This window comes from Ornithodoros turicata, chromosome 6, assembly GCF_037126465.1.
Source record: "Ornithodoros turicata isolate Travis chromosome 6, ASM3712646v1, whole genome shotgun sequence".
Classification (NCBI taxonomy): Eukaryota; Metazoa; Arthropoda; class Arachnida; order Ixodida; family Argasidae; genus Ornithodoros; species Ornithodoros turicata.
Genome location: NC_088206.1, coordinates 68,394,796 through 68,416,045, shown reverse-complemented (window position 1 = coordinate 68,416,045; position 21,250 = coordinate 68,394,796). Strand labels below are relative to the sequence as shown.

Below are 21,250 nucleotides of genomic sequence, written 5' to 3'. Positions count from 1 at the left end.
CCGAAACCAGAACTACACGCACCTTTTTTGTCGTCAGATGGCGCATCGTATTTTCAAGCAGACGCACAAAAAAATGGCGGCGAAGTCGTGACTCACGTGTTGAGTTCAGTTGTCACGTTTCTAGCTGAAGAGAAAGCTTCCCTATGAATTTCCTTTCATACAAAGAGTGCCCCGAAGAGGGAGATACAGTCATTGTGTACCTGAGTTTCGCAAATATTTACGCTTTGAAGCTCGTACGCGGCGAAGTTTTCCAGACGAAATATGGGGCCCTCAAACACGACGTCGTTATTGGCAAACAGTACGGTTCCAAAGTTGACTGCTCGCGCGGGTACGTCTACATTCTGTTTCCAACGCCAGAGTTATGGACGTTGACGCTACCGCATCGGACGCAGATCTTGTACAGTCGTGACATCAGCTTTGTGACTTTGCAACTGGACCTGAAACCCGGCTCTATCGTCTGTGAAGCCGGTGAGTTCGCAAAGTTGTTTGAACAGGATTTTATGTGCCTGAGAAAAAGAGTGTCCTGGGAAATGCATCAAGAAGGTACCCCTGCTGGTGTACTCAGTCTGCAGTGCTCTGCACAGTTTCTAACTCGACATTTAAATTTTTCTTGCACATGATTTTGCAGCATTAAAACGCAAGTGAACTTTTATGCCTTACAGGTACTGGCAGTGGATCAATGACACATGCCTTGGCTCGTACAATAGGTCCCAGTGGCCACGTACACACTTTTGACTTCCACGAACACAGAGCTGAACTTGCACGTCGTGAGTTTGAAGAGCATGCTATGACGAAAGTCGTGACCGCGTCGCACAGAGATGTTTGTGAAGACGGATTTGGCTTACAAGATGTTGCAGACGCTGTCTTCCTCGACTTGCCACATCCTTGGAAAGTCATTGAATCTGCTGTGAAAGCCTTCAAGGCCACATCTGGTAATTTTGCAATTTGTTCTCCTGCCTGGTCGTATCCCTTCGTCGAATTGATTCTGGGGGCCTCCCCAGACATAGGGCCCAGAAATTTGAAATGCGCGCTTTTTTTCGTCATTTCTGGGCGGGATGCAAGGTGGCGCCACATACTAGGCAGTGAGCGAGTTTCGTTCTCACTTTTACATACATATTCCGACCTGTATTTGTGATAAGTACTTTCAGATCCATGTCACAACGTACAAGTGTTTCACAACGATAATAATTCACGCTTGCTTATTCGGATGCTAATTCGCACAGTTGTTTGCCTACGTGAATCGTAATCGTCTGCTAAGTGCGGTCGGCAATTTGAAGCAGACGACACACTCACACCCTTCGTAAACGCCGGTACATTGTATCTTTCCCGTACTGTTTTTGAGCCTGCTTTCGCGAAAAGTTATGATTCACAGACACCCTAGGGCTGTTTCGACGAGTAGCACAGGCGTGTCCAACCAGCAGGTTGGTGAAAGTGTCGGCGGGACGAGGTCAAGTTCACATGACTCGAATGGTATGCGGATGTCAGCATAAGCGCTGTTTTCGCATTAAACATTTCTGCGTTGACGATTGCGAATATTCTTAGTGGCGAGGTTGACGTACAAGTGAATGCGTGGGAAAAGAGCTGACTGTCATGCTTTGTTTCTTCTTGTTCTTTTTCCTTCCAAAGTGTGTAACTCTGTAGTCTGCTTCTCTCCCAGCCGAAACTACATCCCCTGTTCCGAAGTTTTTTGTTTGTTCGTTTTGTGTGTGTCTGTCAATTGATTTATGTGTTTAATCGCTCTATGTAATGTGTTGTGGTGAATGACCTTACTCACTAGAGTGGTGGTAAGGTTCCTGGATAATAACTCACAATACACATCTTTCCATCACTTCCTTTGTCTCGGAAACGCGCTTGCAACAATACATCTGCTGAGCCAGTCAGACGTTGTAGTTGTCGTTATCTGTCTCAGCCCAACAGGTATCGTCATCATGCAAGCAGAACATACACAAGCGCGCGCGACGCAGAAGCGAAGATTATCTCTCGGCGTGGGCGAGAAAGATGCGCCAACCGATACATTTTTTTTTTCTCCTCTCTTCTTTTTAACGTGTACATAAAAAATAACGACGAAGTGGCTCACAAAATGGCTGCTCTTCCCGCGTCGTGACTGGTCCCTCCTCGCCGTCGTCTGCTTATCTTCGACGGTACGAGGAAAAGCATGTATCGATCTTCTTGTTATTATTAACAGGTACAACACCCCTCTTTCTCGACATGTGTACCGGATTTAAGATGGAAAAAAGAAGCGCATATAATAAGTAAGGAATGAAAATGACGTCTCTAGCCTTTTCGTGAAAGCGAGCGCTCCGTGTCGTCTGCGTTCTTTTTGTTTGTTTCTTCCGTGTTCTGTGTATATGCGTTCGAGTTACGAATTTATCGTGAGATGAAGAGGTGCTCGATCGCCAACATACCGTATGTCCCACAATCCTACAGCAACTACAAAGGCGCGAATAACCGCCTAAAGCTGTCAACCGATCAGTATGTTGTTATCACGGTGGTCGGTATCTTTCTGCATCATTCATAGACCTTTGGCTACGGTTCTTGGAGTGACTACAGATCACCGTGAACCATTGCGCACTCCCTCATTTTGCAGACGATGTCTGCTGATGCCGTCTTTCCTTTCCTGTTGTCGCTGTTGTCGTGTGTTTACCGATTCCCTAGAATACTCCAGCGGAAGATGCACAAAACGCCATAGCTTCCTGCTATCATGCGAGCGTGGGTGTCTTTTCGTGCTCTTCTAACCATGTCGAATACCCTTTGACTCAGCCACAAGATATTCCGCAGCAGACGACACGGGCGATGGTGTCGTCTGCTATGTGTAGTGTCGTCTGCTATCGGTGTAGTACGCCACTCCCGACATTCCTGCGTCACGCGAAAGCCGAATGTTCAAAATAAGACGCGACGGAACTTCTGCCCAGTGAGCAGTTATTTGCTCTTTCTTGCACTAGAATATTCCGTTAGGATGTCGCCCGTATATGAATACACGGTTTAGGTCAGTTCCCGCCATCCGAAAGGGATTGAACCTTCTCGCACAGAGATAATCCGCTTAGCAGCGTTCGGCGAACTGAGATTCGGCTGATCGTGCTGTGACGGTTTGAAGCTTTCTCACTGAAATAAGGGGGTCGTGCAGTTTTTAATCGAGGAAATGTGTGTCAGCGTCATTCTGTTCGAGAGCAGCAGCCATATAATCAGACTGACTCAGTAATACAACCTTCTCTTTCGACAATACCACGGGGCTAGGGCACATGGTCGTGGTCCTTAAGACGAAGATATTTGTGTACCGGAATGGTCGCTAGCAGACTCTCTCGTGAGAGCTCAGCGCCAGCTTGCAGGATATGGAAAACGTGTGCCCACATCTGCAGACGCTCGCATAGCCACAGTTGTGTCGCGGTGCTAAACCACGCACTTATAAGCTGCTTGTCTCAGCAGCAGGTTTAAAGAAGCAAAAGGGAAAAGGAAGGGTCTTGGGGGGGAGAGGGATCTCGAACTTTCGCAACATCAATTTGTAAGTGGATTACAGCACACCGCAACCACAGCCCTCTGATAATTTTTTTTTTTTTTTCCCTATCCGGATACACAAGCGCTTGCGGTCAGCGCTGGCGGCGGCGGAGGGTCATTCCCATGACCTCGCTTTGACCCTTTGGGTGGGGTTCCATCCCGCCCCCTCTTCCACAAACCCCGCTCATTTTCGTTAGGTACTCCCCCCCCCCCCCCCACACACACACACACACACCTGTATGTACCTACCCTTCTTTCCGTCTCGAGAACCGTACAACTACCGTTTTTACGATGTTTTCTAGAAACTGCAGAAATTGCCCCAATTTCGAAAGCGTTTTCGGTCGTCCAGATTGGGTTGATGACGATGGTGATTATGGGGAGTCACGTGGTGTGGAGACCGCGCGCTGGCTGCTGTGTGGTTTTTGGCGGTCGCGATTATCTCTCGGGTTCCGGATGTTGTCTGTTCTTCTTACTAATTGATTCATCGATACGTACTCTGTAATTTTATTTTCTCGCTGGAATTCTGGGTAGCTTTTGAACGAACAGGTGTGGCTTATTCGTTGAAAATCCTGTGAAAGTATATTGATTGAAGCAGAAGCCAATGTTTCTAACAGATACATTTTTATCTGTACTGTGCTGTCATATGTAGTCCGTTGCAGGTTTGTAGTCACTTTAGTTTCAATTTCCAAATTGCAAGTAACTTGATTTTTTCTCTCTTAACATTCGAAAAAGAATACAAAGGGAAAGTTATGGGCATAGTTTCGACAGTTTAGGCGAATTGCCCGTTCGTTAAATTATTACAGAGTTCATTTACGTTATCTGTCCTAAAGGAGTCGTGATAAATTCACACATATTGTTCGTTACATCATGCTCGCATTTAGGCACTGGGAGCCACGTGACAGTGAACGAAAAGGAATCACTTTTTCTACGTGTTGTAGCTGCTATTGTTGTTAGTTGTAGATATTATGAGGAGCTACTCGTCAGAACCCTGTCAAATTAAAATTTAATTTTAAAAAATCAGCGAATCACAAACGACAGACATCTGTCTGCGAAGCTTATGAGGTTGGACCACGATGTGGTTGCTCTATGAAGAAAGAAAACGTGAAAGTAGGCGAGGAGGAGGATTTTACGCGTAGCTGGCTTATGACTTCTCACTCCAAAACCGATTCTTGTTCATGCTTTTCGCCCCGCACAACAGCAAAAATAGTTCCTCTAACCTCTCTCTACATTTTGATTCATTTCTCAATTCCGATTCCGGCGCAGATTTCGCAAAAGAGCTCCGGGAGCTCCAGAGAACGGGGGCAGCCCAATGTGGCGAACACATCCGCTTGGGGCGTGGCGGTGCTGCCACCGAGAAAGGGGGCGGAGCGAAACCCTCGAAAACCACAAAGTGGGCGGTGGGGAAGTCGCTCTCCGCAGGGGGGCGCCGCCGAATACGCGCCGCCGAACAGCCGAAAAACAGATAAATGCGGGTGCACTACAGCACCCGTTTAACGCGGGACATCCCGCGTATATAAACCTTCGTCGCGTTCCCTTTCCCCTGAAAGCTGAGTCTCTGTCACGCTAAAAACGGTACCAATGTGTCGTCACTTCGTGAATGGGACTCGTGTAGCCTGTACTCATGTTTTCTTCACGCGTGAAAAAAACAAAAAAAAGAAAAAAAAAAGATGAAAGCGCGCATTAACGAGCGCATTAACAAAATATCGCATTAACGAGCATGTTGCAGGGAGAGAGCTTTCCAGGCAGTACACTGATTGGGACACGCCGTCACACACGCAATATTTCACCCACCTCCGCAACTGCCCCCTAGCGGTCTGTAGTTTAAGAGAATGACACGCCGTTGTATAGAAATAATTGGCTAATAACCCACGTATATATATACGCTCGTTGCAGTTCCACTTTGCTAAAGTGTGTATCTGCTCAAATTAGCCTGGTTACCGCAACCTAATATTTTCCCGTGTCATTGCCAGCGCTGTGATAAACGTTTCTGGCAACCCGGCCGAACGATTTATTTACTTCCACTTTCCGCAACCAACAAGGTTGGCTTCCCGTGTTTGCTTCTTTCTGTTTTCCTTTTTAAAGAGAAAATTACGGTTCTTCGTTTCTGAAACAAAAAAAGGTACAGTGGTGTGTGTGTGGGTGCGGTTTGAAGGATGCTCCACACCCCTTGTGCACCCCTTTTGACCTTTTGGTGGTGGTTGTTTTGGGGGTATATACGTCAAGCGCTTCCGTTTGTGTGGCTTATGTGTGATAGACGTGGGAAAAGAAAGAGTCTTGTGCGGCGCATCCGCGAGCAGTGTCAGATCATTTGACCCCCTCCAACCGTTGCGCGAGGTTACCGATAATAATGTACCGGGGAAATATGGAAGTAATTGGACTAATGGCGGCATACTGTTGTTGTATGTACCTGTGGTTGTTCTGTATACTTTGCTTCAAAGTGTCAGGGGAAGCTTTTGAAAGGCTAGATGCGGAGATTGTTTGAAAAGTTGAGGGGTGGGAAAAGACGGGATGGGGTATTTAGAAAAGCGAGGCGTGAAATTTTCCTTTTCTGTTTCGTTTTTGCGATGCGAGAGTACGTTTTGATGCATATGCACACTGGTTAGCGTAGATGACATAAAGGTGCTGAACTGTAACACTTCCTCGAAAGAGCTATCTAAGAACGGTGCTATTATATAGATAGCAGCGCGTAGCGAGAGAAAAAATATTTTTGGAGTGTTTTTTTTCATGAGAACTTTACAGGACATCATACTAGTTTTCGTTTCCCCATACCAAAGGTAGAAGATCAGGTGGAAGTTTGAACCCCCCCTCCCCCCCTAATCCATCCCCTGGTATTAGTAGAGAATTTGTCTGCAGGCCCATTGACCGCACTGTCGTGGAACAGTTCATTACTGAATCATCGTCAGAGGAACGCCACAGTCACGTGACCTACTGTGACACCAATTTAAGGTCTTTTACTTTGAATCCTATCAAAGATCTTGCGAGTTCAGTGCTATAGTGTTATAGTGCTATAGGTCTCCTGCAGAGGGATAGTATTCAGGCACCCTATAAGTCCGGTTCGAAACGTCGCGCCGTCTGGTGGTTGGTTTCGCTCCTACTCCCTTATTCGCTTTTTCTTCTCATCTTCGCACGTTCCAATGTCCCGATATTTACCGCGATAAGGAAAGTACGCGCCAGGCACGTACACTCCATTTATAGAGGACACGTCTTCTTAACTAACCGCTGTTAACCATTAAATGTCATTTAGCTATTACTATCGATTAGTCACACTTTTTTCCCGCCGCGCATATCGCATTAATCTGGTATATACTTACAGGCGAGGTGCTCGCAACAGATACAAATCACGTATCTTGGCTCACGCAGCAGACATTATCCGGCTAACCAAAACGACAATAAGTGCACCGCCCAGCTCAGTAATTTATTCGGAACAAACACATTATACCCCGCAACACTTTGGACGGTCAACGGGGTGGCCGAGTGGACTGCGTGGATACCGGGTCCGTTAGGTGGCGTAAGCTTCAAGGTCATGCTGAGCAGTGGGAGGTATAGTGTGTTCGAACCCTGTACCACTGGCTGCGCTGTCTCAGGTTTTGATACTGTCTTCCAGTTCATCGCGAAGTCGGCCGCGGACGCACACAAATTCCTTCTCTCCTTTCCGCTATCCTCTCTCCATCTGTCTACGCCGCTCATGGCGACAGTTGTTTCGCGGTGCTCATATGGAATCAAGGAAAGCAAAAAGTCACCCTATATGAGACGAGCAAACTATATAAGAGTCTGGCAACCACGCCACGCGAACTTCTTGCATAATGTAAAATCCCCGAGACTATAGGGAACACGAAGGGACAGACACAAACACACGAACTTCTTGTCTTCGCTATAAGCTCTCCCTTCTTCAATCTCTGTTCGACCTCGTGTTCCTGTCCGTGTAGTCACACGAGCGATGTTCTCCAGGATATTCCAGCGGAAGATGCACGAACATCTTTCTGCTGCAGCATGAGCGCGGGCGCGTTCAACCGTTTTTTTTTTTTTTTTCGTGTTCTACTTCTAAGTTTTTTTGTTGACAACTGAGCTATAAATCAGCATTGTTCTCTTCGAAGTAATATATCTCCATCGGAAAGCCAACACACCTCCGGAGATGTCTGCAACTGCCTTCAGCGCTGGTCTGTCACGACAACGTGGATGTATAGGTCTTAAGGTGCATCTTAAATTTGAGTTTCAGGAAAAGCAGGAAGTCACACTGTCTCTGACCAGGCGAGTATATGGAGGCTGCGGAACCACTGGAATACCCCTTTTTGGTCAACAACTCGCTCACAGAGATGTCAAGTCTGACAGAGAGTGCTGTCGTGATGCAGCATCCAAGAATCCGCAATCTCCGGATGAACACTGTCAACTTTATTTTTCCCTAAGTCTTTCGACGACTTCACGATAGTATAATGTCGATTAACTGGTTACTAACGACCATTCTGACTATATGAAACGTCTATCAGACCTCACAAGATCACTCACGTTGGTCGCATTTTCAGGCCGTATTTGACGTGTAACGTCGAGACTCCGTCTTCCACACTCTCAAGGCCATCCAAAAATGCTTGTGTCCACCTGAGCTCCTGTGCACTTGATAGAGCATGCTCCATTAGCGATCGAGCGTTAGTTAACAGTAATTAATTTTTCGTTTCTGTAGCGTTTTCGTTAAGTTCGACGCAAAGTTTGAAACTGCTCGCGATTACGTAACACAGTCGCACAACTCTCTGTCAGGTACAGGCTTGTAAACGCGATCAACGAAATCAGACAACTCAAGAAAAAGGCGCTGACGCCAAGAATTGAGCCTGGACCCTCCTGATCGATTTGAGACTTTGAAGTGGAGACTTGGATCCCACTAGGGGCCGAGTTTGGCAACCTCCTTTCGTCGAACTGACACGGAGGGCGCGCATGTTCGGCTATTTCTTTTCATTTTTTTTTTAAAATATGGTATAGCTCCTCAATATCCGTGTCAAATGGACGATTTTAAAAAGATGCGCGCGCCATCAAGCGCGTGGCGCAAGGCAGCATGGGAACTTTGAGGGACACTGCTCCGTCGTCTGCTTCGGATATGGTTCATATCGGCTGACGCTGTGGCTGCGCACACCGGGAATGTTGTTGTTCTTCTTCTGCCTCCGCCTCTGGCCGTATCGTAATGCTTGAAGGCGCTCTAAGTTCCCATGAGCCCTTGCGTACCACAGGTGGCGCTTGCTTTTCTAAAATGGTCTATTATCATGACCTTGAGTAAATTCGGCACGCGCTTGACATTGGTGGAGTAAAAAAAGCGACCTTTACTTAGGAAATTTTCGAGTTCAGTTCGTAAAAATTGACATAATAAAACTTAAGTTGGATGACACTCACATCTGGGAGGTGGTAAAAATCTAGTAAGAACAAATGCCGTTCACCGCATGATTCTAGGTGGTGTCGTTTTTTTTAAAATTATAATTCAATGACACGTATTCTGGGACACCCTGTATATGAGCAACATCGGCGTCGATGAAAATTATTGCGTTCGTTGGCAACCACGTCGCTACATACGTTACACTAAGCCAACGGCGTGTCGGACTCTGGACGGGCGAATTGGACGATTCCATTTCTGCATGCTTGGCTCGATCGTCGAATATATATATATATACACCCGCGTGCTGCTGTTCTTTCTTGATTAGCTGGCCAGTCTGGAGAGACAAGTCTGATATCGTCCCCGAGGCGCAGTTCTCGCCAGACCGACGAGCAAAATAAAATAAAAATAAAAAACAGAAAACATTCCCCCGGGGACAAGATCTCATGCGGTCGAATAGCCTATACATATAATAAGCGCGGGGGTCGTAGGGGTCGTCCATAACATCCTGGTTCCGAAAGGGAAAAAAATATATCTAACAAAAAGTAAGGTGAAGCTCGAAAGAAGAAAATGTCGATCTAATCTATGTATCTGTGTCTTGTCGGCGTGGTTTCATTTTTAATCTCCCGATTAGATCTCGTTTGTTTGTGTCGTGCACTAGCGTATAACATTGAGACGTCAGCGTTGTGTCAGTCTCTATTAATTTGTGGTTGGCGTATATAGATAAGATATTGCATTTGGACTTGCATGGGCGCGCACGTACATAAACGTCAGTGATCGAGCGAAGTGGTATTCGATTAAAACGAGATTGTCGTGTTTTATATCATGATTACCTCGATGGGTTGACTGATTTCATTTGATTCTCTAATCTGATTATAAGCGCCGCAAAGTATTTTTCTATGTTTTTCGTTTTCTTCCTTTTCTTTTTCGTGAGGCAACATTCTTGTTACTTTAGTATTTGTCCAGCCAAGCTCTTGCAACAGTTACTCTGGAAGCAGGAAAAGACAGATGTGTCAATCCCCCCGTACATTAACAGTCATTTTGCAGCCAGAAATACTAGCCATTATGTGCAGAATACGATGTGCACGAATACTGCGAGCGTGTGATTTTACTGACATTAAGAATGGAACTGCATGTTCGATATTTTCGCCAATGGACATATGGATTGCCGATAAAATATTTTCTCTCGCGGATTGTATATTTGTACGCATATAAAGTATCGACATTTTTAATGGATCCTTATCGATATTCTATTTCGCTATTTTTGCACCTCTACACTGTAGTGAAGTGAACCCGGTATCCCATACCGCATTGTGATAAAAGCGTATAGGCAGAAACCGCAAGAACCAAAGTCAAAATATCCTGTGTACATACACGTGGCTATAGATATATATAGTGTGCATCCAACTAGCAATTAAGCGGAGATCTCCAGTCGCGTTCGTCCGCGATCTTTGCCCTCTCTCCCTCCCTCTTTTCTCTCTCTCTCTCTCTCTTGAAAAAAAGAGCAAGAAACACAGAAAAAAAAAAAAACAAGCATCGAAATAAAAATACAAACGCAGATGAGATATAAAAAGAATGCAGCTGCTCTGGAGCAAGAAGGCACGAAATCGACAAAGTCACACCGAACCATCCACAAATACAAACAACCTCAAACAGAAACAAATTCGGTCGCTTGGGTCACGCGGGTTAGAGGTCGCCACGGGTCTGGCTGCGCTGGCGGGCGAAAAAAAAAAACAAAGAAGAGAGATCGGCACGTAGCCGACGTTTGTGCGTATATACTTAAAATCAGAAACGCTGCTCGCGTGATCCCAAGCGTAAACTTAATTCCCTGTTGTTGTAATACATGCTTCTCCCATGCGGGGGCGTTCGCGTTTTCTATTTTTCTTTTTTAGTTCACGTCCGATATCAGAGTATCGCCTGCTGTTCTGTGATATACTAACGGACCTTGGCCTTGCACACGACGACCTTTTAGGTTTGCGGGGTGGAGATGTTCTTCACCCTCCACCTATGTATAGCTACGAGGTCGAGTCCTTTCTCCCCACACCGGCCACACCTGGGGTGGGGTCAGCTGACCCGAGATGTTGGCTCCAAATTTGGCAGCGTCGTTGATATTGAGGAGTGGCCGATCTTTTCCTTTGACCCGCAGTGTGTGTGTGTGTGTGTGTGTTGTTTGATATGTTGTAATTTGCGCGTGGGATTGTGATCGTGACTGCGGGAAATTGGAGTATGTAATTTCCATGTTTTCTGCGCGCACGATTTTTTTTTCGGGGGGGGGGGGGGGGTATGATGTTGTCCGGGTTGCTCGTTTAGACTTTGGAGAGACTGGACTCGTTATTTCTTCTATATCCATAGAGTCAATACCATACTGAGCACAGTGTTGCTTATCATGCTCCCCCTTTCCGTTCCGTGTTAACACCTCACACATCCCGACGCAGCTCTGGCTGTGAGCATGTTTAGGATGGAGACAGAGACAAGGGGAGACAAATATATATCTATTTTTAAATCTAACAAAGGAACGCTTCAGATTTCAGAATCGTATCACTGCACTACTGGTCCGCCCTTATTGCGATCGGGTGCACTTAACCGATAACTCGTATCACTCTCAATGGTGCCCCTCGCGACATTTACCATAGAAGATATCTATCGAACAGAGAAAGTGGTTCAGCTATAACCGCTGTAACAGAGGAGACATTGCAACAACGTATTATCATCGTCATCATCGTCGAAGCATGTCTGTAACACAAATATGGCTTTGCGCCCATAATCACCAGGGCCCCTCCATGGCCCGGTTGACCTTTGCACTGCCTGTCGTATAGCGGCAGTTTCAACAACCCCCGCAGTCCGATTGGTCCGCAAATCACCCGCGATTTGACGGGAGATTGCACGTTTTGCGTTCGTCGCGGTGAAGAAATCGGGGGGGGGGGGGGGGGGGGGGGTTATACATAATGGTACCACTACCCGTATAAGATCGGAGCGGGAATGGGGTAATAATGCGTCCCCGATGCGTGCATAGCGCATTTTATGCTGGTTCTGTTTAGTTCGGCATGTCATTTTGTCGGAACTCCCATATATACAGCGCTGATATGGTGAAAGTGTTTCCTTGGCTCTTTTTGATGCTCTTTTTGCTCTTTGATGCTCTTTTTGATGCTCTGTACGCTATAGGAACAGACGGGAATCCAGCTATATGTGCGAATGCAGTGGCTAATATGCATCTCGTGAGTGTGAAGTGTTAGTCTCTTTCGACAGACCTGACTCTGGTCCCGGACCACAAGTTTTAAAAGCCGTTGTCATTCATAACCTCCGTACCACGCAAAAAAGTCGAGAATGTATCGTGTGTCACCCTTTTACCCGAGTAATAGCCGCACCGTGCCGTTCACATCCATGGAAACGCCGCATTGACGTAACACATGTCGCGTAGATACCAGGGGGAATCGGACCCGTGGATTGTTTTTGTTCAGTTTCTCCAACATTATCGGTTCAACGGCAATCGAAGGTAAAAGTTTCACGAAAGGGCTGTCACTTTAAATGCTGCTGTACCTTGTACAGTCGACCGGCGTTTATCCGGACGGCTCCGTTATATAGTGAAAGTGTCCGGATAGCGGGGGTACATTATAAGTGAAACACGAAAACCCAGAGTGATCCAAAGGACACCTTTATTGACCATTACACAGAAAACTATCCATTGTCATCTGCTTCATTCCAATACATGGGTAGAAATCCGTCCCCATGCTTTTTTTTTCTTTATTTATTTATTTATTTATTTATTTATTTATTTTTTCGGATAGCGCAGGATACGGATAAATGAAGTCCGGATAAACGCGGGTCGACTGTACTTAGTATATGTGCGTGTTCGCACTTCGTTCATGCTGCTGTGTATACATTTAAACGTATTGAGAACAAAACAGACACAAGCCAATATACGCCAGACAGAAAAAAGAAGTAGCATGAAAAACAAAATACAAGAATAAAAAAGAAAGAAAACTGATCGTGTGTATAGTACGGTCTTACGGGCTGCAAGGGATATATAGCGGGGAAGAGACGCGCGTTCGGCGTTGGTGATCGTGGTCTAGTCGTGTATCGTGACCCGGGGGTGTGGCGGATGCGATCTCTCCCCCCCCCCTTTTTTTTTTCTTTCTTTCTTTCTGTCTTTCTTTCTTAGGATCAGATCTTTTCGCCGGCATGAAAATGGTCCGTTGGTACAGATTGTCGCTTGTAGTACAACAGTATATGTTTTGTGTGCGAGTAAATGCCCGGTTTGTTCCTCCTGTACTATAGGCTGAACCTTATATTGTTCGTGCTCTCGGTTACTTTCGTTTTGCGTGTTTGTGGTTTCTTTTGCTCGTTTCTTTTGAGCGAACAATATCGGGACATTGTTTGGGAGGAGGAAGGAGCGTAAGAAAGTGAACTGAGAATGTTGCGTTAGAACAATGTTTTTTTTTTCTATGTTTCTGTGTGTTCCTTTTACTTTGTGGAACCCACGTAAAGTGGTGGTTTAGCCACGTCTGGAAGCGGCGTTACAGATTCTTGTGCGCGGGTTTTATGAAAATGAATGTCTACAGCGCGGTTTTCGTATTTTACCCCCCCCCCTTTTTTTTTGTTCAATGATTTCCTTTGTGTTGCCCGCTGTTTGGGAATGTTTATTCCCTTTTCATTGGCGTTTTGTGCGAGGGGGGGGGGGGGGGGGAGAAGAAATGCAGAAATGAATGCGACTTTTGCCCCATATTTGTTTCGCCCGTACATTCTCGCCAGAGTCTGCAACACGTATTATGCATTGTTCTTTTTTTTGCGAAACAGCATGTAACAGTGTTGCAATTCCGACGGTGCGGCGAACGTTATGTTGAACATAGAAGTGTGCCGCGTGTTGCCTTTACGTCCCGCTACGGCGCTGCAATCGCTGCTGCTTATATGGTGAAGCTCGAGATTTAGGTACGTCTGATTCGCAAGAAATGCTTCGGTGAAGTTTCTGAAATTTTGTAAGTTATTCGAATACACGAAGAAAAAATAAACTACCACGTTTGATTGAAATGTGACGGTCCTCGAAAAAGGCTGTCAGCGTCGGGATTCGAACCACGTACCTTTTTTCCGACCACTGCCATATTTCAATATTTCATATTTTCGGGCACGTTGAGGCTCATGTTGTGTTCGTCTGTAGATGTGTGTCCCAGCCTCAGAACGGTTATTTTCCATCGTGTGGACGATGTTGAATTATGAGCTTGTTTTGCCAGCACGACTATAATACGATATAACGAATTTTTCGCATTCCGTGCTCTTACCACGTGGCCGGGCGAAACCAGCCGATTAGCTGTGCCAGGTTTTCTTCGGGAAAAAAAATCTGTTGCATCACGGCAATTTCGTGGACGAATATCAAAGCTACAAAGACTCTTACGTTTACTCATGCAACATGTACAATATTTCGACTTAATTGTCAGTCAATTATTTATAATTAAATCGGTGCTTTCGCCGTGACATCACCGTGAGCCGCTTCCGCGGTTTGTGTTTTGCCAGACAATCAAGTCGCCAATTAGAGACAAAAATAGCAAATTACTGTTCGTCATATATCTCAGAGTTCTCATTCAGCTATATCTCGGTCATGCACCCTTTTGTGACGTCACGGTAGTTCTGTAACTTACATCAAAGTAAAACCGAAACTAGGATGTGAACGTGACGTTCTTGTTTATCTCGGAGAAGTACAGCGCTCTGCTTGGGTGACATTTTGTATGTGACTCCTCAAGCGAACACAGCTCGAACCTGAGACACTTTGATGTATGTGATTGATTGATTGATTGATTACATGACGCGCACATTGCACACCCACACGGCAGGGTATCCAGGAGAAAAATATTTTTCTTTGTGTCATATATGGTTACTCAGATACAGACTTTTGAACGCACTTTGCCGTTATTGAGCTCTGGCGTGAGAGGATTGAAAGCCCCGGCTATTTTCTATTGGCTCTCATAAGCGCGTGATTTCTCTCTGGCCCGGAGGCCGGATGAGTTTCGATGTTCGCAGTGCCGATCTTCTACCGTCTAGTAATCTATTAATCCACTATTAATTATTAATCCAGTTGGTGTAAGACTTAGAGGGTTTCCATGGACGCAAATAACACATCTCTTACATTTATCCAGCATAACTTATTTGTCCAAGTGCGCTACACTCTAAATCTTTTCACACCTTTAAGGGTGTAATAGCGTGCATGGCGCACGCCTTTTTAGGTGTCATTTTCGTAACACCATAATGGAGCACGGTTTCGCACACATTTTCTTTACTCGAGTGTTGTCTGTCCTCCAAAAATTCAGTCTTGCAACATCTCAACATTGTTCAACAGTATTGTAGACACTTGCGCGTGCTCGATTATCGATAGCGATGCATATGTGCATTAGCTCGTACCTACGATATCCAAGACATAATGAAAGCAAGATTTGCACTGACACTTGATCTTTAGTAATGCTTTCCAAATTTTGTAAAATATCACCCTGGAGATGCAATGTTACGCAACCAGGTTGAATGTTCATAGCGCACACCTTCAAAGGTGTGAAAAAGTTTACAGTGTATGATGCTTTTACCAGTTTTCACGGGAAGACGGCAGTACATTTTCCGTGATCCAGGTGGGACGTATCTTTGAGTGCGCGCCCTATATATGAAACTGTCGTCGGGCCAGCATCCTTGGGAGTGCTGTTCCCGAGAAGATTGTTTTCTAAAATCTTGCAAAAATGTGAAGTGATGTGGGCTAGCATTGCGCTTGTCCCAATCCTGCATCATTTGGCAATACAAAAAAGGGGAGCCTGCTCTTCTTCTTGGGACGACAGTGTGGACAGTGCGTATGTCTTTGGAATATCGGCCGAACGGTTGCGTGGCTGTATTGCTTGCGGTATTGCTCCCTTGAAAGATATTTCCTAAATCGTGCAGTAGGGTAAGGTGGGGCAAGGTGAGACAGAAATTTGCAATTGAATATGAAATTTTTATTTTTCGTGTTAAAAAAAAAACAGCCATAGGCACATTCTCACGGGTCTAGAACTTCCGGCCTGTAACTGCAGAACGGACGTAGCCTGTTTAAAATAAACACGGAACAAGAAATTAGAAAATGCGGATTGTCTCATCCTCATATCTTGCCCCCGAGGGTTGGGGCAAGATGAGACAATCCGCATTTTCTAACACACGCCGTGGTAGTCAACTATACAGATTACTTTTTGCAATCCAAGCGGACAAAGTAAAGCCCGTGGGCCCCCTACACAACCCCCTTGAGCCGAGAGCCCACACTCTTAAAAATGAACTTCACCGCATAGCACGCTCTTAGCCAACCATAATCTGGAATGATATCGTTATCTGCCCTGATTTGTTGAAAATGGGAGGCGTACGCCTTTTTGTGACACTTATGCTGTTCATAATTGTCACAAAAAAGGCGTACGCCTCCCGTTTTCAACAAATCAGGGCAGATAACGATATCATTCCAGATTATGGTTGGCTAAGAGCGTGCTATGCGGTGAAGTTCATTTTTAAGAGTGCACGTGGTGTGCTGTCAAACCACACAGAACCCGGTGCTATTTTGCTCTCCCCGTCCTTTGCAAACAAGTCGCCACCAGTCTGATCTGTTACTGGTTGCTCGCTTTTGCGTGCCCTTCAGCTTCGCTGGATATATCTTAGAAAAGAGGAAAATTTGCTGGAAAATCCTGGGCAATATGCAAAAACCAAGTACTTTATAGGAACAAGCATAAAGCCACCTAATAGTTGATTTATCTGTTTCTGAATTACATTAAATTTAAATCGCATTAAATTTAAATTGGCAATTTAAATTTAAGCCTTGGCTCAACGAAGGAAAATTCGGCGTCTCAAGTTTTTGCACGACATAGTTAGCGGTACTAGTGGGCTCAAGTTCTGCGATTACTTAACTTACAATTCGAGCCGATCCACAAGACCGAAACATAGTAAATTAATCCGTGAGTTTCGTTGCAATAAAGATGTGTTTAAATTTTCTTTTTTTCCTCGCACTGTACGAGAATGGAACAAATTGCCCTCTTGTCTTACACAAATTTCATCACCAACCCGGTTTTTACAAGGTCTTGTAGACTAACTTTCTTTCTTGACTTCAGATGTTTAACACTTGACATTTTGCACTGTGTATAGCCGTATGTTGTATGTGTTGTATGTAGTGTACTCACCTCATCTGCCATGGCCATCAAGAGATGGCCGGTTCAAATAAATAATAAATAAATTACATTAAATTGTCGCGTCTTGCCCGGTGCATATCATCCTGCGCATTATTTTTTTCTGTTCAACACCGTATAACAAAGAGTGCTCATATTTTGCATATATCTACATGAATGAATAATGAAATAGTATGTGGACTTACGCTGACAGAATAAGCCTGCGAAACGCTGCTGCACAGATGACGAGAAAATGGCCTACAGAGAATCGCGTCTTTTTCGCGTGTCTTTACATTCCAGGCAGAAGCAACCGATTTTTGTTTTCTCTCTCTTCAACGCACGCACCAATCCGGACAATCCTCACGTGCAAATAAAGCGTACATGCAGACCCACCTATGAGTAAAGTTTCATGTGCACTGTGCAACGCATCTCGATCTGAGACGGGCACCGTCCAGCGAAAAATGTCGCGTCTTACCCAGTGTCTCATCTTGCTCCACCTTATACCAAAGCAGTTTTGACTTTCTTGAGCGATTCAGGTCTTACGAACAACCTGTGAACTCCAGTCGTGCCATCTCATTCTTCAGTGCCCCACTCTCACCCTCAACGCATTAACCTCATGCTTTTCTTTTAGAGTCATCTTCTGTAATCCATCTCATCATTCTTTCGCCGTTTGTTAGTCATCTTTTTTGTTTGTCATCTTTGTCTTTAATCTATCTCATCCTTCTTTGACCGTTTCTTAGTTTATCTTTTATTTCCTAATTATTTTCTTTTCTTTTTATTTATTTCCTTCTTTCATTTATTTTTCTTTCTTTGCGGAATAGCAAGCCGACGTCTCGTTTGTCTGATCTTTCCCTCCGTTTTTTTTTTCCTTTGGTCTAATAAATATACCCCCCCCTCCCCCTCAACCTTACCCTACTGCATCACGGCGAGGTAGTTCCTATAATTGATGACAATACACACGTGATAGTCTCACTTCAAATCCTCACCTGCCCTTTGTCTGCATGGCGATGGCAGTAATATTTCTGCAACGCAATGTTGTCAAGCTCTGCGACTTGTCCAGGTATCAATACAAGATAGCACAGGCACTCTAGAGATTTTCGAGTGTGCCTGAAGTATAGACTCTGCGAATCGTATAGGAAGAAAAAGCCATACTAGGATTTTTTTTTTTTTTTCCCCTGCAGCAGTTGAAGCATAGACTTTGAAGGGGTAGAAGTTCGGCGGATGCTTGGCGACGACTAGCACATACAATAATCCTTGACATGTTCTCAGTACTTATTCAGGAGCTGGTATATTCTGTTCTAAATGTTAGAGGGAGCCACTCCGTGTGATTTAACTTCCAATTTGATGCCAATACGTATATATATACAGGGTGTTTCTCCTGACGTAAAAAAAAAAAAATCATATTGAAAAATCTACTTACCAAAACACTATGGGATCAACGCCGTTTATCTCGGGTGAGATTTTCCTATGGCTTCTGAGCACATTGATGAAATTTAGTTCGCGGGAAATTGAATTTTCCCAATTGAACTCCGGAATTTGCCAAGTCAGCGTCAGTTTTTTTTTTTTTTTTTTTACCAGAAAGCGCACGCCGGATTTACCCAACACCACCTAGATAGAAAAAGCCTGCTTACTTGTCGACGTGACGTAACTAAGAGTCAGCCAATCAAGATCGTATTTTCAGCGGCGGCAGCAAATCACGAACGAGCTTTCGGCGGTCGTTGCCACGGAGACGAACCACCGTCGTCTGCGAGTATATAGTGATTGAACGACCCCCCGTTATAAATAGGAAAACTTTAAAATAGAGCGCAGAAGGGTCGCATATCTTCCTCAAGACTGATTTTCTGGAACGCGTGTTGCACTTTTTGTCTTCAGGTCTACAGGTTCCAAGTTAGCAGCAATCATTTGCGAGTTCTTTAATTCGCAGAACAGTGAATCGGGCAGTATAGCACAGACGAGTTCTGACTTCATATGTCCACGTAGCGAGCGACCCAAGCAGCACAACATGTTGGCCCAATATTGGACCAATATTGGCAATACCGGCCCAATATTGGCCCAATCTTGTGCCAATATTGGGCCAACATGCTGTGCTGCTTGGGGAAGGAGGGAGAGGAGGCAATAAGCAGGCCTTCTGTAATCTAGGTGGCGTTGATTTTCCCCATTCTATTGAAAAATACATTCAAATATAATACAAAGGTAATAGCCGCAAAAAAATTGCGAACAGCGTCATTTGGAGAGGAGCAAATTGCCGGCGCGCTCAGAGCTCCGAAAGGAGCGATGCCAGGAGGCCCATTCGCTTTTCCTTATCTTCTGCTTCTGCTGATAACGTCAGCATGGTTGCAAAGCAAAGTTAGCTAAAAGAAGAGCGAGAAGGAAACAGGAAGGGGCAAGCGACAGTGTTTCTTCCGCCGCGCATCTGAGCTCCCCCTAAACGAATGTTTTTCGCATATTTTTTTTTCAGCTATTACCAAAAGCAGTAGGGAATGTATTTTAGAAAGCGGTAGGGTAAATCCTACGTAGGCTTTCTGTTTTTGTCAAAAACAAACAAACAAACAAAACGTGAGGTTGACTTGGCAAATTTCGGGGATCAATTGGGAAAATTCAATTTCGCGCAATTCAATTTGATAAAAGCGCTCAGAAGTAATGGCAAAATCGCCCTCGAGATAAATGGCGTTGCCCCCATAATGTTCAGACAAATAAGGTTGTTTTTATAAGATTTTTTTTTCGCGTTAGGTGGTACACCCTATATGTGGAGGAGTATATATAGACACACACCTGGTCATCCGATCTCAGAACAGATTTGTTGGGTGTGCTGCACCTACAAAAAAAAAAAAAAAAAAAAGGAAGTTAGAAATTGCGATTGTGGTCGTTTTAAACGCTCCCCAGAGCAATTCCCGTTACGGAATTACGCTATATAAAAACGTAACTACTCTAAAGCAAAGGCACCTATCATACGGGTGTTTCGAGGAAAAGGATCCACGTGCCAGGGACTTCTAATTTACCGCACGTTTCGGAGCTCGAAACGTTCAAGTCTCTCGGGGCGTCGTCTGTGCTGCCGTATTCGTGAATGCAGGGCATCAGCGGCGTCGGCAAAGTTGCGTCGGCGGGACGTGTGTTCCCGCAGTGGGAGGCCGGGCGTGGTTCCGCCACCGTACTTACGCAGCCACGAGGGAGTGTCGCTATCATCGTTGAATCGAGCAGGGAGTGGCCCACAAGGCGGTTCGGCCACCGTGCATATACCGCGGATTCGGCGTGCGATATTGCCTCGTGATTATGAGAGTTATATAGGCCTTGGAAAGTGTGTTGATGTCTCATTTCCGAGGTCTGCTCTTCCAGGAGGACGCCTCTGTTCCTTCTCGCCGTGCATGGAACAAGTGCAGAGGACCTGTCAAGCGCTCCAGTCTCACGGCTTCGTTGACATCACCACGTACGAGTGCCTGGAGCGGCCGTTCGAAGTGAAACGTGTGGCGCTGCAGGACGCCCTCGGTAATTCTGCGTCCAAAGTGTCTCGCAAGAAGCGGGTAAGTTATTCTTGACGTGTCTTACGGTTGTGACGCTTACGTGGAAACGGCTCGCTAACGAAGTGCTCCGCCGGTTTTTGGCAGAAAGCGAAATCCGACGAGAATGTCTCTGACGTCGGTGCCGCAACGGAAGCAGACGACACTACGCAGACGACAACTGGCGAAGCAGACGACGGTAGCTTTCTGGCTGCCGTGCCGTCGCTCCAGATACCGGGACATACGGGGTACCTGACGTTTGCGACGTTGTTAGCGACTTAGCGCGACGTTAAAGGTAAGTTGGAGCCATCTAGTTTGTGGCCTTGCTGTTGCCATGTGAACGCGCGACATCGTGGATGGCTGTCGTCTGCTAACGTGCCTGTGTCATTTGTTCTTTCCAGACTATATATCGGAACTACTGGGTAAGAAAGACAACGGAAGTAAGGAGGTCATATTTAGACGCCCGTCTTCCAAATTTATATGACAGGTTTCTGGCGCATGCAGATAAACTACGTCACGAAGCATTATTACGTTGTGTTCCATCGTCCTGGCAGTACAGACGGTACCCTTATCGTGTACCTCAGAAATTGAGCACGCTCATTATCATCATCGTATAGCCGAGGGGCACCGTTGAGCAGGTGAGGGAGGGAGGCGAAGCAACTTTTATATCTAATTCCTTCCCGCGGAATTGAAAGAGGGAGCCGATCATTCGGCCCCCGTGGTAATCTGTGTGGCCGGGTTGTGTCCCCCGCGGGCGCGTGACCCTGCTGACC

At 45.5% G+C, this 21,250-nt stretch overlaps 1 protein-coding gene across 2 annotated transcripts; it reads left to right on the top strand.

Moving 5' to 3' along the window:
- The first annotated feature begins 57 nt into the window (after window positions 1-57).
- Window positions 58-21,004, top strand: LOC135397172 (tRNA (adenine(58)-N(1))-methyltransferase catalytic subunit TRMT61A-like). Of its 2 annotated transcripts, XM_064628559.1 has the most exons (6): window positions 58-468; window positions 663-932; window positions 20,317-20,501; window positions 20,586-20,772; window positions 20,879-20,899; window positions 20,965-21,004. In XM_064628559.1, the coding sequence occupies exons 1-4, from the start codon at window positions 144-146 to the stop codon at window positions 20,757-20,759; spliced, it is 954 nt and encodes a 317-aa protein (XP_064484629.1). In that variant the 5' UTR covers window positions 58-143; the 3' UTR covers window positions 20,760-20,772; window positions 20,879-20,899; window positions 20,965-21,004. The 2 variants fall into 2 exon arrangements, with proteins under 2 accessions (XP_064484629.1, XP_064484628.1); XM_064628558.1 differs by having other exon boundaries at window positions 20,879-21,004.
- Window positions 21,005-21,250: the final 246 nt, after the last annotated feature.

Coding starts and splice junctions, on each gene's coding strand:
- LOC135397172 (XM_064628559.1), top strand. CDS start 144: ATGAATTTCCTTTCATACAAAGAGTGCCCCGAAGAGGGAGATACAGTC. Junction 469..662: donor CTCTATCGTCTGTGAAGCCG/GTGAGTTCGCAA, acceptor TATGCCTTACAG/GTACTGGCAGTGGATCAATG. Junction 20,502..20,585: donor AAGTGTCTCGCAAGAAGCGG/GTAAGTTATTCT, acceptor GGTTTTTGGCAG/AAAGCGAAATCCGACGAGAA.